The sequence below is a fragment of the Sapajus apella genome, unplaced genomic scaffold, assembly GCF_009761245.1.
Source record: "Sapajus apella isolate SASKATOON/1434 unplaced genomic scaffold, GSC_monkey_1.0 scaffold146, whole genome shotgun sequence".
NCBI classification, from domain to species: Eukaryota; Metazoa; Chordata; class Mammalia; order Primates; family Cebidae; genus Sapajus; species Sapajus apella.
Window position 1 is genome coordinate 542,005 of NW_022437086.1, and position 19,054 is coordinate 561,058.

At 37.4% G+C, this 19,054-nt stretch overlaps 1 protein-coding gene across 6 annotated transcripts in view; it reads right to left on the minus strand.

Moving 5' to 3' along the window:
- LOC116540902 (zinc finger protein 736) overlaps nucleotides 1-19,054 on the minus strand; it is an 82,694-nt gene that overhangs the window by 30,722 nt on the left and 32,918 nt on the right. For 2 of the 6 annotated variants that reach the window (XM_032264717.1, XM_032264716.1), the window contains exon 4: nucleotides 7,300-8,491. In XM_032264717.1, the coding sequence (XP_032120608.1) occupies nucleotides 7,437-8,491 (1,055 nt within the window). In that variant the 3' untranslated portion in view covers nucleotides 7,300-7,436. Of the gene's footprint in view, nucleotides 1-941; nucleotides 2,766-7,299; nucleotides 8,492-19,054 lie in introns of those variants that run through there. The other 4 variants (XM_032264715.1, XM_032264714.1, XM_032264719.1 and 1 more) reach the window with 4 other exon arrangements.

Sequence of the window (19,054 nt, forward strand, 5' to 3'; positions counted from 1 at the left end):
AAAAAAAAAAAAAAAAAAAAAAAAACATTGTATTGGACATGTTGGGTAATGTAATTCTCAAATATCTTGAGATCAAAACAATTGATGTTCATAGTATCTATAAAAGAGACATTATGACCATGCTTTTATAGTTGCCAAAAATTTAGGAGAAAAAATAAATATACTGGCTGAATTACCTATAAAAACTAAAACATTCATTTACTTGTTTTTGGTCTTTCAGTATTTAATAATGAACAGATTTTAAGGCATTCAGAGTCTGCTTCAGTATAGAAATAAGGCCAAACAGTTCTTGTGAATCATTAAGAATATATAGAACAAGCCTATCATTTATATTTTTTAAATCTCCTGATTTATAGTCCAAAAAAATACAGATCTTACTGGGTTTTACTACTGGCAGAAGCTGGGTATTCTTAGGGCCTGATGCAACATACCACTCTTTACATATCACCCAATTGCCCAAAATCTACCCAGAATTGAAGGCTGATCCTGCCAGTTCCTAAGAAGCCAGTCTTGCACACACCAAATTTTTATTTAGGCTTGTTTCCCACTTCTACCTTCCAGTAATGTCTGCCAGAACTACACTTCTGAGAGCCCAGGGCAACAGGCAGAAATAAAATCTCCTTGGCTTATAACAAATGATTGGTTTTGTTCTTCCATATCACCCAGGTTTTCTATCCTCAGAGACAGTATAGAAGTTGAAGTTGAAGATGTGCTGTGTCAAGATCTAGAATCAAGGCTGGGTGCAGTGGCTTATGTCTGTATTCCTAGCAATTTGGTAGGCCAAGGTGGGTGGGATCATGAGGTCCGGAGATCAAGACCATCAGCCAACACAGTGCAACCCTGTCTCTACTAAAAATACAAAAATTAGCCAGGTGTGGTGGCAGGCTCCTGAAGTCTGCTGAGGCAGGAGAAGTGCTTGAACCGAGGAGGCAGAGGTTGCAGTAAGCCAAGATTGCGTCACTGCACTCCAGCCTGGGTGACAGAGATTCCATCTAAAAAACAAAAATCTAAAAAATGGCTTGATAATTCTAAGACAGAATATAGAGCAGGAACACTAAAACCACATTTTGTTACTCTAAATGAAAAGAGTTCAAGGCATTTTACATTTTGATATCTGTGGGGCACTCTCTTAACATGTGTCAGCAATTCCAGGTTTGACTGCACAGCCTTGCTCTCTACCTCTCTCAGTATACGTTTAGTTGTAGAAAAACAATCTGAAACTTTTACAAGGTTTTCACTTACTCTTGCTAGAATGTTCATCTCTTCATCTGGTTTCAATTGTGAGAGTTAACTATGCAGCACGGGTACAATTATGCTCTCTTCATATGCAGAATTAATTTCATTTCTTTACCATAGGTATTTTCAATTTTTCACCTGAGACCACAAATTAATTTCAAAAACAGTATTTCTAATAATTAGTTCTATTACATAGCTAATACTGTATTTGTTTACTTCACATATATGCCAAAAAGAACGAATGACTTTTTAAACGTTCAACTGTTTACTTGAATAAACTGATCTAATAAATTTAATAGACTCAATTATGTCAATTTTATAAAGGAAACAATAACTGAATGAAAATTGGATTAAACAGCATTATCTAATTGAAACAAAATATAAAACATAGGAAATAACATGCATTGAAATTATTCAAGTGTGAAAATTATTTTGTGAATATCATTAAACTTTATCACTTTCATAATCTGAGGGGTTATACAAAATGTTTTATAAAATTAGACAAAAATAATATGTCTATGGTGAGAAACAGGCAAACAGACAACAACAAAAAAGAGAATTTGCACAAGATGACTCTAAGCCAGGAGCAATAACATTTCAGTTAAATGAACTTAATAGATTTGCATTCAAAATATCTGAAGTTTCTGGTTTGCTGGTAAGTTATCAACACGTGCAAAGTTATGTTTTATTCTAATATTTTTCTTCTCAAAGTAGGCACACAACTATAAACAAATATGATTACTGTCTGTATAAATCTGTTACACCTAAAGTTTACAGTGACATATCTGTTATTTAAATCCATGTAAATCAAAACTAAAAATCTGTGTGTGTTTAGCAGACAAGTTATATGTTCAACAAAAAAGGATAAAATTTTGTAAACAGTTGTTCAGAATTCAGAAACACACAGCTCCATTATACTCAAATAATCTTCATTACAACCATCATAATCACCTGTAGTTACAAGAAAAACAACAATGTAAGTTGTAGAAACCATATCTTCCAAATCATTTTAAGTTAAAGACCACTGACAAAGGAATCAGGAGAGAGGTTATTCCACTGTCACCCAATAGTATATTGTTACCATCTGTTATCTATAATCTTGGGTAAGCTGGGATAAGTTAACATCAGTGGCAAGATACACATTCAATGTAAAATAGCCTTAACACAATAATTTTAGTTTATGAAAAATTAAGTTCACACATTGCATTAAAAAGGCATTTGGAACTTCACTGTATTTTAGTTACCCTAATTTGCAAATGGTAAAGCAAATTTCCTTCTAAAATTCAAACTCTTTCTCTTACTATGCAGAATGTTATCCTGATCACTTACCACACACCTATCCTGTCACTTACGATACTGTTGTAAACCAACCACTAAGTGGCCTTTCCACTTATAATTTCTTCATGTATCTTAGATTTCAGTTTTCTTACTCTTCCATGGAAAGGTATACAACTTTGTTCATTTAATCTAGAAGAACCTCTCATTAACTCTGATGCGGCAACCACAGACCATATTCTTTCACATAAATTCTAGAAATGAAGACACAGCATTAAATGTAAGAGTTAAATTACATCAATATTAGCTTTTGAAAATGTATTATTTTAATATAAAAAAGTAGGTTCCTTTTACAAGAAAGTGATCAAAATTGCTGACTAGAAGCAGCTAGACTATGTAGTTCTCACAGAGAGGAATGCAAGGTGTGCATAAATACAGCACCTTCAACTAAAACATACAGGTACTTGCATTTGGACTAATCAAAGAAACAACTTAACTTATGGAGAACAGAGTAAAGCAAGGCAGAACAACGGACCACCCGGGAACATGGAACCAATGGAACCTCCCCACCCAGTAAAGTAGTGAGTGCATGTGTGACCCTGGGAACCCATGGCTCTCCCACAGATCTTTGCAACCCTCAAGTCAGGAGATACCCTCATGAACCCACTTTACCAAGGCTTTCAGTTTAACACACACAGCTTCACTGAGTCTCAGCAAAGAAGCTGCTCAGGCCTGTGCAGAGATTCAAGAGCCTTAGATAATCTGGCTTCCCAGAAAAAGTGGCTGCAACTCCAGCAAAACAGGTTACACCCCTGTACATATCCATAGGAAAGAGGTAGGATCCAGGGGTCTGAGCAGTGACGGTCTATAGGACTCACTTCCACAGTGAACTACTGGCTTAGAATTCCAGTCAACCATTGGAAGCAGCACTGCACCTCCCTGAAATGGAGCTACCAAAAAAAGAAGTGGGCCACCCACCTTTGCTGCTTGGGCAACTTAGCCATTCCAGCCTTCAGGCTTTAAAGAGCCCAAGCTGGGGGCAGAAAGGGATCTCCCAGCACAGTAAAGGTGCTCTAAAAAGACATGACCAGGCTGTCTGTTAAAGCAAGTCCCCAGTCCTGTTCCTCCTCACTGGAAAGAACTTCCCAACCAGGGTCTCTAGCTCCTACCACCAGTGCTCTTTGGTTGATAAAGTTTTTTTTTGTTTGTTTGTTTGTTTTTGTTTTTTTTTTTTTGAGACGGAGTTTCGCTCTTGTTACCCAGGCTGGAGTGCAATGGCGCGATCTTGGCTCACCGCAACCTCCGCCTCCTGGGTTCAGGCAATTCTGACTCAGCCTCCTGAGTAGCTGGGATTACAGGCACGTGCCACCATGCCCAGCTGATTTTTTGTAGTTTTTAGTAGAGACGGGGTTTCACCGTGTTGACCAGGATGGTCTTGATCTCTTGACCTTGTGATCCACCCGCCTCGGCCTCCCAAAGTGCTGGGATTGCAGGCTTGAGCCACCGCGCCCGGCCTGGTTGATAAAGTTTTGAAACCTCTTTGGGATACAGTTCCTAGAGGGAAAAGCAAGCTGCCATTTTTGCTGTTTGTTTGACTTAGCTGTTCCAACCTTCTGGCTTTAGAGCGTCCAAATAAACTGAAGGTGGAAGTGGTGCCTCTGCACAGCAGCGTTGTCCTTTGAAGATGTGGCTAGACTGCTTTCGTAAGTGGGTCCCCAGTTATGTTCTCCTCACTGGGTAAGACCTTTCAACAGGGGTTTCCAGCTACCTCCTACAGGTGCATTCGGGCTGGAAACAGGTCTATGCCTCTCTGGGATAGAGCTCCCAAAGAAAAGGGAAGGCTGCCATTGTTACTGTTTTGCAGCATTCACTGGTGATGACCTCAGGCACTGGAAAATCTGAGGCGACTAGAAACTGCAGTGGAGAACAGCATACTGCCGCAGCCCTTCAAAAAAGTGGCCAGACTTACATGAGTGTCTGTTCTCATATTCTCACTGAGCAGGTTCTCCAGGCCTAGGCCACTAGCCAATCATTGCCAGAGCTACTGAGCCAGAAGCAACTTAGTGGCTCCGTGGACAGAGCCTCCAGGGGAAACTGAAAATACTTCTGCCACTGCCTCTATAGAACTGTCCTTGCTACCGTCAGACTAATAAAAAATCCAAAACACTAAGTGCCTTATTCATACCTCAAGCAAGTTTACCAAGGAGAGGAGGCCCGTCCATCCTCCATGGATCCCACAAATTACCCACTACTCATTACCAGACAGTGATCCCCTAACTTGGCCCGAAGCACAGCTCCTCAATCCTGGGCTGACTGCACTGATTGCTGTCCTACATCTCTCTAAGATGCAGCCCCCAGATGACAAGCAAAGAGGTGGGAAAGCAGCCAGTTCATATGGTGCCCACAGGGTTCAGTGCAAGAGTATCTGTAGTAAACTGACCAGTGATGGCCATTTATCTAGGTTCAACTTTGTCCATAAGAGGCTTTAGCCCTAGGGGAACTGTTGGACCTAATTGCTGCAGGATGGTTTTGCAAATCAGAAGAAGCTGGTCCAACTGAGCACTCCTTGGTCTGCTGACCTCTCCCAGGGACCCAGTGTGGCCACAGATGCTTACAGGGCAGTCTCAGGTACCTTGGGAGCCCATACTACAGCATCTGCACTGATGGGCCGGGCCACGCCTGACCCATGAAGAGCTCCAGCAAGGCAGCCCCTATGACTACCAACCCACATGTTTCTTCTCCATACTGCAGTTTTCTCCATGACCATGGCACCTTCTCATATTACTTTGCTGGCACATGTTTGCAAAGGAGGGTTTGGCTTTGCTTGCCCCACCAGCAAATGGGAACACAGTATGCCCCTGCCACCCACAGCAACTGCCATCATAGATGAAGCTTTGGTGAGCAGAGAGGAAGTCCCACCCCTGCCTTTGTGCTAACTCTGTGTGGAGAACAGGGTATCCTCCCACACACTGAACAATCACTCCTTTTTGGGGGACACAGAGAAGGTATGAAAACCTTTACTGGCCAGCATCCTGCCCCCAGCACCTTTAGTGAAACAGCACACAGTCTCCAGCAGTATCCCTCACTCCCCTCCCAGCTGCTTTGCATCTGCCACTGAGGTGAATGCCCAAAGACAGGCAGAAACCCCATATCCACTAGCACTCTGCTGCAGCTGTGGTACCTTAGTCCCACAGAGTGGCGGACTCCAAATCTCAAGGAGCCAGAGAACACAGTTGGGGCTGAATACATGTCGCCCAGAAATAAAGTATACAGCCTCTGAGTTGTGAGCTAAGCATTGGTTCCTCCACACACACCACCACCACCACGACCACCACACACACAAAAAAAAAAAACTCCCAAGAACAAAGCCTGTCAGCTGAATCCACCTTATACCACAAATACCCAAGACAATCAAATAGGATTAACAAAACCCCAAACCCCAAAGGTCAGCAACCTCAAAGATATTCCTGCAAAGACACAATCAATGCAACAATGTTGAAAACACAAAAAGCCAGAATGATTTCTTTCATCCAAATGACCAAATTACGTTGCCAGCAAGGCCTAAGATGACAGAAGTAGAATTCGGAATATGAACAGAAACAAACTTCAGTGAGCTACAAAAGTTGCATTCCAATGCAAGGAAGGGAGAAAAAAATTACAGAAACTGACAGAAAAAAAACAGCCAGTCTGGAGAAAAATGTGGCCAACCTGATAGAGCTGAAAAACACAATACAAAAACTTTATAATGTAATCACAACTATTAACAGCAGAATAGGCCAAGCAGAGGAAAGAATCTCAGAGCTTCAAAACTTACTTTTCCAAAATAAGACAATAGTGGGGAAAAAAAGAGGAATGAATAAAACCTCTAAAAAATATGGGATTATATAAAGAAACCAAATCTGTGATTAAAGAGAGTGCCTGAAAGCAATGGGGAGAATAAAAACAACTTGAAATACATATTTCAGGATATCATCAATGAGAACTTCCCCAACCTAGATAGAGAGACCAACATTCAAATGCAGGAAATGTGGAGAACCCCTAACCCTAACCCACGAGAAGGTCATCCCCAAGACACATAATCATGAGATTCTCCAAGGTCAAAATGAAAGAAAAAAATATGTTAAAGGCAGCTAGAGAGACCAGGTCACCTCTTAAAAAAAAAAAAAAAAAGCCCATCAAACAACAAACCTTTCAGCTGAAATCAATTCCAACCCAGAATTTCATATCCAGCCAAAGTAAGCTTCACAAGGAAAAAATAAATATGATCCTATTCAGATAAGCAAATGCTGAGGAAATCTGTTACCACAAGACCTGCTTTACAAGAGCTTCTGAAGAAAGCACTAAATGAGAAAAAGACCATTACCAGTCACTACAGAAACACACTAAAGTACACAAACCACTGACAGTATAAGGCAACCACATACACAAATGTGTAAAATAGCCAGGTAAGATCATAATGACAGAACCAAATCCACACATATGAATACTAACCTTAAATGTAAATGGACTAAATGACCCAATTAAATAAGAGTAGCAAGCTGAATAAAGAATCAAGATCTACTGGTATGCTGTAATTGAGACACCCATCATAAAAAAGCTCAAAATAAAGGGAAAAAGAAAAGTCTGCCAAGCAAATAGAAAACAGAAAAAAAGGAGGGGTCACAATTCTAGTTTCTGAAAACACAGACTTTAAATCAACATAAATTAGAAAAAGGAAGAAAAAAAAAAAGACAAGGGCATTGCATAATAGTAAAGGGCTACATATGCACCCAACACAAAAGCACTCACATTATGAAGCAAGTTCTTAAAGCGATCCTCCAAGATGTTAAATGTTCTTCAACAGACTTAACATTTATACTGCATTCATTATTAAATCTCTGATGTTGAACACGATATAATGACTTGTTAAAGGCTTTTCCACATTTTTAACACTTGTGGAGCTTCTCTCTAGTATGAATTCTCTTATGTCTAATGAGGTGTGAGAACCAGCTCGATGCCTTGCCACATTCTTCACATTTGTAGGGTTTCTCTCCAGTGTGAATTCTCTTATGATTAGTAAGGTCTGAGAAGCACTTAAAAGTTTTGCCACATTCTTCACATTTGTAAGGTCTCTCTTCCATATGAATTCTCTTGTGGTTAATAAGCGTTGAGGAGCGGGTAAAGGCTTTGCCACATTCTTCACAGATGTAGGGTTTCTCTCCAGTATGAACTCTCTTATGTTTACTCAGGGCCGAGAACCACTTAAAAGATTTTCCACATTCATTACATTTGTAGGGTTTCTCTCCAGTATGAATAATTTTATGTTTAGCAAGGTCTGAGAACCACCTATAGGATTTGTTACATTCTCCACATTTGTAGGGTTTCTCTCCAGTGTGAATTCTCTTATGATTAGTAAGGTCTGAGAAGCACTTAAAGCCTTTGCCACATTCTTCACATTTGTAGGGTCTGTCTCCAGTATGATTTCTCTTGTGTTTAATAAGGGTTGAGGAGCAGGTAAAGGTTTTGCCACATTCCTCGCATTTGTAGGGTTTCTCCCCAGTATGAACTCTCTTATGTTCAGTAAGGTTTGAAAACTTTTTAAAGGCTTTGCCACATTCTTCACATTTGTAGCATCTCTCTGCAGTATGAATTATCTTATTTCTAGTAAAATCTGAGAACCTACAGTCCTTGCCACATTCTTCACATTTGTAGTATTTCTCTCTGCTAAAAATTTTCTTATGTTCAGTGAAGATTGAGCACAACTCAAAAGCTTTGCCACATTTATTATATTGACAGGTTTTCCTATGGGTAGTTGGCAAACATTGATGAAGGCCATTATAACTGCTTTTCTGTCCCTTGCAATTACCCACACTTTGGTAGTCTTCCTTTAAATGTAAATTATTCAGGTCACAGCTTCTATATTTTCTCAGAATCACTTTTTGAAATGAATCTTTTATGTCGTGCTCCGGCAATATCTCTGCAGTAAAAAGAAAAGAGCCAGCTGGAAAAAAAAAAAAAAGAAGAAGAAGAAGAACAAAATTTCTCCCTCATTAGACTCAGGCACATATACTTTACAAATATAAAATTATACAAAACACATTTACAAGGTGACACAATAAAATGCCACAGGTTCTAACTCCTTTATAGACATATAAACTTAACAGAAATATACTGACCAAAATACCTTTGTGAGAAGTCTAAGAACCAGTTAAGCATTTACAGCACCCCAAATGAGCAAAATGCCAAGAACCATATAAAAGTATAATAAAAATATTTCATATTTACCCACCACAGCCACTCTTCATCCCATGATCACTTTAAATAGACTACCAACTCCTGTAATCCCCCTCCAAAAATAAATAAAATAGTGCCACAGGTGTCCATGCTTCTGACTTTTTGAGATCTTACCAAAGATTAATTCCTATATTCCATGACAGTGTTCAAAGGAAAAGTGGGATACTTTGACAGTTTTGGACAGTTGAGACCAAAGGTAAATGACCATTACAAGAGAAGAAACACTTCAGTATCACAGACAGATAATGGGTACAGCAAGTGACTACAGTACCTCAATAAGAAACATGGGGAATGGCCAGGAGTGGTGGTTCATGCCTGTAATCCCAGTACTTTGGGAGGCTGAGGAGGGCAGATCACCTGAGGTCAGAAGTTTAAGACCTGCCAGATCAACATGGTAAAATCTCATCTCTAACAAAAGTACAGAAATTAGCCAGGTATGGTGCCAGGCACCTGTAATCCCAGCTACTCTGGAGGCTGAGACAGAAAAATTACTTGAACCTGGGAAGTGGAGGTTGTGCTGAGCCAAGAATGCGCCATTGCACTCCAGTCTGGGCAACAAGAGTGAAACTCCGAATCAAAAAAAAGAAAAGAATTTTTTAAAATGGGGAATCTTTTTTAACTAAAAAACACACAAGCCCAGAAAAAACAACCATAGAACAACCTTGAGAGACTCCAAGAATCTCTAGTCTAAAAAATTGATATCATATTCCCCCAGAGAAGAGCCACTTAAAAATTTTGACATGTCGTTTTTTATTATACAAATTGCAACCTAAGATTACAACGTATACAAAACATCAAGATAATATGGTTCAAAGATAAAAAAGGAGTATCTAGAAATTATTAAAAGAGATGTAAAAATTACCTAAGACAATCTGAATTAAAGTCTAGATCTATTAAAATCCTAAAAAAATCAAAATTAGCATCTCAATAATGCTCAATGAGTAAAATGGAAATAAAACAAAATGAAATAACAAAAAGGAAACAATAAAAAGATAAAAAGCACACACAAAAAAAAATTGTGGAGAAGTACCAAACAAGACTAACATGCACTTCAACATTAATAAAACCTATAAGAAAATCAAGAAGCTCAGCAAATTTCAACTAAGATTAACACAAAGAGATTTCTAACAACACACAACATAAACGACATTTTGAAAGTCACAGACAAGAAGAGAATCTGAAATGCAGGAAGAAAAAAGAGATGATGTTATTTATATGCATGTTTCTGCAAGATTACCAGTAAATTTATAAACATAAATGTTTCAGGCAAGAAGCGAGGAGGATAACATAGTTAAAACAATAAAAAAAGTCTAAGCAAGAATACTATATCCAGTAAAAGTATCATTCAAAATGAAAATAAAACTATATCATGATCTATATCAAGATCTAACTATGTTATATCTTCAAGAGACTCACTTCAGATCTAATAAAAAAAACCTGACTGAAAATAGCAGGATGAAAAATATGCATGCAAGTGTTAACCAAGTGAGAAGAGGCTTATTAAGTCAAAAGCTGTCATATTTCATATAATTTACTTTAAGTCAAACTTCATAAGACACGAATTATAGTAAGAGGGTTCATTCACTGAGTGTCTATAAATATGTCTGACATTAGTTTTCCCAAACACATAAAGCAAACTGACAGAATTGAAGCAGAAATAGACAACAATTTAATAATGGAAGGATACATCAATATCCCACTTTCAGTAATAAAGCGAGACAGAAAATCAATATGGAGACAAAAAACTTGAATGCCCTATAATTATACCTAACAAATGTATACAGACAGCAGAATACACTTTCTTTCCAAGAGGTCATCAAACATTTTCCTAGATGGACCACCTGTGACACCACAAAACAAGTCTTAACAATTTAATTAAAATTTTACAAACAATTATGGCCTAAATAGAATGAAACTAGAAATCAGTAACAGAAGCTGAAAAATTCAAAAAATATAAAAATTAAACGACATACTTTTGAGCATGTTTTTTTTTTTTTTTTTTTTTTTTGAGACGGAGTTTCTCTCTTGTTACCCAGGCTGGAGTGCAATGGCGCGATCTCGGCTCACCGCAACCTCCGCCTCCTGGGTTCAGGCAATTCTCCTGCCTCAGCCTCCTGAGTAGCTGGGATTACAGGCACGCGCCACCATGCCCAGCTAATTTTTTGTAGTTTTAGTAGAGACGGGGTTTCACCGTGTTGACCAGGATGGTCTCGATCTCTTGACCTCGTGATCCACCCGCCTCGGCCTCCCAAAGTGCTGGGATTACAGGCTTGAGCCACCGCGCCCGGCCTGAGCATGCTCTTTTTCAAGGGTTGGAAGACCATAATATTGTAAAGGTGTCCATGCTGCTTAAAGTGACCCACACATTCAACACAACCCTTTTCAATTTAAAATTTTCCTTTTCCAAAGATAGAAAAAAATCCAACATAATTACTTAAGATCTCAAGGGACTATGAAAAGGCTGACAATCTTGACAATCTTTAAGAAGAAAAATATTGAAAGGATTACACTTAATAATTTCCAAACACAAAACAAACCTACACCAATCAAAGCACTTCAGTACTGGTAAAAAGGTAGAACATCAAAGTAATAAAACAGGATGCAGTGCAGATATAAACTCTTTAATACATGGTCAAGTGAGTTATTTGCACACCATATTGCAGCATTATGCAGAAAAGCCAATAGGCAAAACAATTTAAACTTTCCTTACCAAATAAATGGATAAATATAATTTAAAATACAAAAAAATGGAATATTAATCAGCTTTTAAAAAGCAGGAAATCTAATATTATAAAGAAAAATTTTGGGCCGGGCACGGTGGCTCAAGCCTGTAATCCCAGCACTTTGGGAGGCCGAGGTGGGTGGATCACGAGGTCAAGAGATCGAGACCATCCTGGTCAACATGGTGAAACCCCGTCTCTACTAAAAGTACAAAAAATTAGCTGGGCATGGTGGTGCATGCCTGTAATCCCAGCTACTCAGGAGGCTGAGTCAGGAGAATTGCCTGAACCCAGGAGACGGAGGTTGCCGTGAGCCGAGATCGCGCCATTGCACTCCAGCCTGGCTAACATGAGTGAAACTCCGTCTCAAAAAAAAAAAAAAGAAAGAAAAATTTTGAAGACATCATGCTAAATTTAATAATCCAGCCACACACAAAAAAATACTGTATGAATCTACTTACATGGAATTGCGAATGTAGTTACATCCTTAAAAATAAAATGATGTGTGTAACGGGTCAGACAACGGGAAAAATGAGTAGTAGATTCATTTGTATAGCATATTTCTTTTACAAAAATAAGAATGTTCTAAAAGATATGTTGCTAACAATGTCAATATATTTAACAAAGCTGAACTATATAATTAAAAATATTAAAGATTACAAATTTTGCTATGCTTTTTTTTTTTCCAGATGGACTTTTGCTCTTGTTGCCCAAGCTGGAGTGCAGTGGTGCAATCTTGGCTCACTGCAACTTCCACCTTTCGAGTTCAAGCAATTCTCCTGCCTCAGCCTCTGGGAGTAGCTGGGATTAGAGGTGTGTACTACCACACCCAGCTAATTGTGTATTTTTATTAGAGACAGGGTTTTGTCATGTTGATCAGGCTGGTCTGGAACTTCTGACCTCAGGTGATCCACCCGTCTCACCCTCTAAAGTGCAGGGATTAGAGGTGTGAGCCACCACATCTGGCCCTTGTATTTTTTAAAATTGAGAATAAAACAATCATTGACTACTAAACAACAACAACAAAAAAAGCAAATATGCACGTCATAAAATAGGGGTAATATTTACATGGGCCAACAGGAATAATTATATTGGCAATATGTATAAGGCTGATTCATATCTGACTTCTGTCCAAACATTGTTTTAATGCACACAGAGTTGAATATTGGTATACAAAATTACAATACATAAAACCTAAAAACACAATTAATGTAAAATAGCCTACTCTAAAACACAAGCCACCGAAATATAAAATGGTGGAACAAAATTTAACAAAAAAAAATTAACCAAAAATATTGAATCAACATAATGTACACTAAAAAGTAATTATTCTAGATAGCCATGCATTTTAACTGACTGCACATTTATAAAGAGAACGGATTTTGGCATTTTTGTTTAATTTCACCTCTTCCTATAGATTCAGTGGCTACATGTCTAGGGTTGTTATGTGGGTGTATTATGTACTGCTATGGTTTAGGGTCCTGCTACCACCACTCAGGTAGATAGCGTGGTACCCAATAGGTAGCTTTTTTGGCCTTGTCTCTTTCCTCCCTTCCTCCTTTAGCAGTCCCCAACGTCTGTTGTTTTCACCTTTATATGCATGTATACCCAATATTTAGCTCTCCTTTTTAAGTAAGAACATGCAGTATTTGACTGTTTTTGCATTAATTTACTTAAAAAAAATGGTTTCAGCTGCATCAATGTTGCTACAAATAACAAAATTTTGGGGGGCTATGTAGTATTTCATAGTGTATAGATACCACATATTCTTTATCCAATCCACCACTGATGGGTAACTAGGTTGATTTCATGTCATTGCTACTGAAGACAATAAAGTTTGAATCACTAGTATACAGTGAAAGTGGTAACATTTTATAGAAAATGCATTATAATCATTTATTAAAAGCTTTGATGAGAAAGTGTGAAGAAATAAGCATTTGAATAATACTAGACATATTATGTTATTAACATACAAGTGCTATTTTTGCACAAAATATAAAGGCAATAAGCCAACCTCTGGAAGCAAAGCAAAGCATTACTAAATAATATAAACAACATAAATACAGTACAATATGGCATAAAATAAAATGAACAATTAGAAATAAATTTATATGATCATGTAGACGAGGTTTGAGAAAAGTTGAGAAAAATACTAATAACTTTTTGTATGCAGTAAACTTAAAACATATAAATCAAAGATTTTAATATATGTGGTGTGCCTATTAATTCACATTTTATATAACATATACATCTGAGCACATATTACCTCAGAACTTGTGAAATTACAGGCATAGTTGATATACAGTAAATCAGAAAGAAAAAAATAATATAGGACATAGCCCTAATAATCTTCATAGTAAAGAAGATAAAATTATTTTAAAAATAGTTATTAATAAATACATAACAATTTAGAATTTATATGCTGGACAGTGTTCTAAGTAATCTATGATATTAGTGTTTTTAGGAATTGTGAGGTCAGTAGATAAAATGAACTATTCGACAAGTAGAGGCATTTGTCATACAGCATTTAAATTTCTAAGCTTAGTTCCTACTAAGAAAAAGATACCTTTGAAGTGAAACAGATGTTTAGATTTTCTTGTACTTAATCAGATGCTTTGTGCTCTGATAAAAGTTCTCACTTTCATTTTTTGTATGATCAATTGACTGGAAATTATAAAACAGAAAACATATGACATCTGTCCCTGGCCTCTGTCAAATCTCTTAACCAAATCTCAACGTCTCCCTTACTCCTCCCACAGATGTCTAACATAAGGCACAGATTTCTAAAAACAGTTTAACATAGTGGTCTCCAAAAATTTGCACAAATTTTCCAGATCCCTCAAAGCAATAAAAGAGGAGTTAGATTATTTAGATCCTCACAGCATGAAAAGAGGAGTCTGTTTCTCACTGTGAATGCACCAGCAGATTATTAAATGGATGAAAGACTTAGAAAACTCAAAAGCCTAATAAGCATACATCAAAAATTTTCCTCCATGATAGTAAGAGGCTTTTCAAGAATTGTGGGGAACGCTCCCGTGTGAGGCCCCCCAAAAATGGGCCTCACAATACGGAGGGCTCGAGCCCAGACAGTGTCTCCAGTTGAGGGAGTCGAGCTATTGGAAAGCAGGAACAGAGAAAGCCTTAGGTTAAAGTTAAACTTGTGGGCAATCGCCAGATGGCCATGCAGTCATGAGATGCATTGTGTACGATATTTGAATTTTCTACTAAGACATGTTTTACGTATGTGATAATTGAGTTTTCTACTAAGTCATGTTTTACGACTTTGCTGATTTTCTCTAGAAGATAAATGACTTACCCTTAGATGAGATAGTGTGACCACCTGTTCTGGTTAATTAAATGACTTGCCCCTAGATGAGATAGTGTGACTACCTATTCCGGTTAATTGTGTATCTGACCTTTCCATTGTTCTTACCCTATGATGTTGATTTTTCTACTTAAAAACTTTCTGTACCCCTTTGTCTCACGTAGACACATACCTAAAAAAGATATATATACTGACCCTGAGCACGAATAAAGTTGTTGGTAAAGCATATGCTTTTCAACCCTCCAGACCCCATCTGTCTATCATTCTTTGTCTTCCATGCACCCCCCTATCCAAGTTGGAACCCTCTTGCAGGTCGAGAGCTCCTGGCAGACGTGCTCCCGATAAAGAATCAATTTCATTGGAGAACAGCCTCCCAAATGCACATTTTAAACTCTTGTTTTCTCCTTCACCTTTGGACCTTTCGCATGTGTTATCTGCTAAACCATTCATACCTATCTGATTGTATGGCTATTCTGTCCACTCCTTTCACATTCCAGTAATATTTTCTATGTTGCAGAAGGTAACCAAGTCTAGCTTAAAGACTTACCAACCTTTCTTTCCCTCAACAGCAATTGGGATAAGTAAAACACAACTCCTGGTATTACTCTCAGAAGAGATCTAGAACAGTGAGTGGGTCTGTTTAAAGTTCTGAAATTATAGGAGACTGTCCAATTAACAGAGTCTGTCTCCCTTAATATGTAAATGATGGAGTAATGAGAATTACAGTTTGTATCTGCTAGAAAACACAACTGAGAACACATTTGTGAAGCGCTGAACAATCTAGAGCCTGGCTCATTGTTATAGCCACTATTCAAGTCTTTAAATATTAGATTAGATGGCTGTTTTTAGGTTTCCAAATTTTATAAAAGGTCATATGACATAAAAAAAAAAAAGACAGTAAACATACCCACTTGAAAAAATAAATTTCCAAAACTCAATTCTTAAGAAAAAAATCCTTGCATTATTTGACAAAGATGTCAAAACAATATTAAGTATGCGCAATAAAAAAAATAGAACAAAGACAAAAAAACCACTAGAAATTGTGGAACCAAAAAAACTTGAAAAACTTTGTAGAATCACAACAGAATTAATGACCAGAAACAATAATCAGAAAACTAGACATATTATTTATAAATATTGAGTCATAAGAAAAAAAAAAAAAGAAAAACATCAACATGTTATACGTAACTTATTAGATACCATTAACGAGACCAATATATTCATGAAAGTAGTCTTCGAAGAAGACTGCAGAGGAAAATTCGTAGAGAGGTTATTTAAAGAAAAAAAAGGACTCACTAAGAACTTCCCGAAGTTCAAGGTAATAAAAAAAAGATACTGCACAATTTCTACCGTGTTTTTTTGTTTTTATTCTATTTTTATTATTGAGCACACAGTATCATTATTGTGACATCTTTGTCAGATAATGCAATCTAGGAGAAATTTACTTTAAAAATAAAAAAGGCTTTCAAATATGAAAATTAAGGGTGTTCGTAATTACCTCTAGAACAGTCCTATAAGAAATACTACATGGAGTCCATTATGTTGACAGACATGGTCACTCCCACCTGCAAACCTAGCAACTTGGTAAGCTGAAGCGGAAGAAGAATCATATTAGGCCAAGAGTTTGAGACCAGCCTGGGTGATATGGTGAGACCCCCTTCTCAAAGAAGAGACCTTTATAATAACAATTCTGTTTTTCAGGGAGAGGGTTTTAAAACCTGCTAGAGCTAAAGACTGACTGGAGTCATTTCGAAAAGGCAGGCTCTCATTCAGGTGGCAAACTTGAAAACCCTTGATTTTGGCTACAAACCAAGAAATGGTTCACCTATTTTGACTCCACTTAAAATTCTGCAGTGACTTCATAACCATCTCAAGCTCCTTCCAGCCATAGTCTAGGAGTGGTTCTGCATATCCAGAGACCCAGAGAAAGATGCCTATTTATGGTTACAGTGGTAGGTCTGCAGAGCTTGGCCTTTACTGTGCTCTCTGAAACAGTTCAGGTGACTCAGTTTCAGCACTGACAGTCACAGTTTGTGGCCAGTTCTGCCACCTAGGTTCCCACAGAGCGACCTGGGGAAATCTCGCCTCAGTAAGAAACACACTCATCCATAGACTTCATATCAGGCCCACCATACACCAACCCTACTGCAGAATACTGCCCTAGTGCTGGCCCTACAGATCATAGTCCTAAAGGCAATTCAGTCTACTCAGAAATAAGGGAAGATTAACAACTCCCCAGGCTACTGGTTACAAGCCGACTAAAGGCAAACTCCACAACAGATCAAGAAGCAACCATGTGACCCACATATAACCCCTCTCCACTGCAAAAGGATTCTATCAGCTAACTGACCCAAGAGAAGATTTTTAACCTGCTGAAATCAGTCTACAAAATTAGAAAATTTAGATTCAATAAATGCCCATTAAAATTTTACTAAAATTTTCAAAGTAATAGAAAATGCAATCTTAAGATTTATATGAAATTACAAGAAACTGAACAGCCAAAGCAGTTTTCAGGATTAAAAACAAAGCTAGGGGCATTATACTTTCTGATTTTAAACTACATTTGAAGACTATTGTAATAAAACAAAATTATCTCTGCATAAAAATGCACACCAGTATCAGTGGAGCAGAACAGAAAGCCCAGAAACAAATCCATCCATGTAAGACCAACTAATCTTTGGCACCAAGAATACACAATGCAGAAAGTACAGTCTCTTCCATGCTTGGGACTGGGAAAACTGAATACCCACAAGTAAAAGAATAAAACTATTTTTTTATACTATATTTAAAAATTATATATAAAATGAGGACTCTAATGTATGACATAAATTCTTAATAATCTTAAAATAGGCCGGGCGCGGTGGCTCACGCCTGTAATCCCAGCACTTTGGGAGGCCGAGGCGGGTGGATCACGAGGTCAAGAGATCGAGACCATCCTGGTCAACATGGTGAAACCCCGTCTCTACTAAAAATACAAAAAATTAGCTGGGCATGGTGGCGCGTGCCTGTAATCCCAGCTACTCAGGAGGCTGAGGCAGGGGAATTGCCTGAACCCAGGAGGCGGAGGTTGCGGTGAGCCGAGATCGCGCCATTGCACTCCAGCCTGGGCAACAAGAGCGACACTCCGTCTCAAAAAAAAAAAATAATAATAATAATAATAATAATAATCTTAAAATATAGAAACCTTAATATTGGTCTTAAAAATGAATTTTTGGATATGACAGCAAAAGTACAGCAATAAAAGCAAATATAAACAAACTAAAGTGTATCAAACTAAAATGCTTCTGCACAACCAATAAAAAAACAGAATAAGAAAACCATATCTAGTAAATGGTATCAAAAATATATAAGAAACTCATACGAATAAAAGACAACAACTATAATAATAATAATAATAGTAGTAGTAGTAGTAGTAAGATTTTAAAATAAGCCAAGGACTAAAGAAACGTTTATTAATGAAAACATACAATTGGGCAACAGGTATATAGAAAGGTGCTCAATGTCACCAATCTGGCAGATGCAAATTAAATTCATAATGAGACTGTATACCTGTGAGGATTGCTAGTATCAAAAAGTAGACTTTTAAGAAGTATTGGCAAGAATATATTTAGAAAAGAAATGCTGTACACCCTTGGTGATGGGTTATTTTTTAGAGACATTATGAAAACCAGTATATAGGTTCCTTTGAAAAATTTTTGATAGTACTACTATACAATTCAAGTATCTCATTTCTGTATATAGAGTAAATTTACTATCTCAAAGAAATACCTACACCTCCATGTTCACTGAGGTATTTTTCACAATTGATTAGATATAAAAAAAAAAATCTAAAGTGTATGTAAAAACTGACTGCACAAAGAAAACATAGTATACATACAAAATATTATTCAGCCATAATAAATAATAAAACCCTGACATTTCTACAACATGGACCTAGATGACATTATGCTAAGTGAAACATGACAGAAACAGAAAGGCAAATACTATATGATCTTACTTCTATGGAGAATATAGTAAGGTTGGACTCTTAGAAGAAGAAATTATAGAGGTGAGTACTAGGTCCTGGAGGTGGGGAAAGTGGGATATATTGTTCAAATAGTACAACTTTTCAGTTATAAGACAAGTAAGTTATGGTAACCGAAGGTATAGCTTTATGATTACAGAAAGTAATACTGTTATGTATGCTGAAAATCTGCTGAGAGATCTTAATTGTTCTCACTACAAA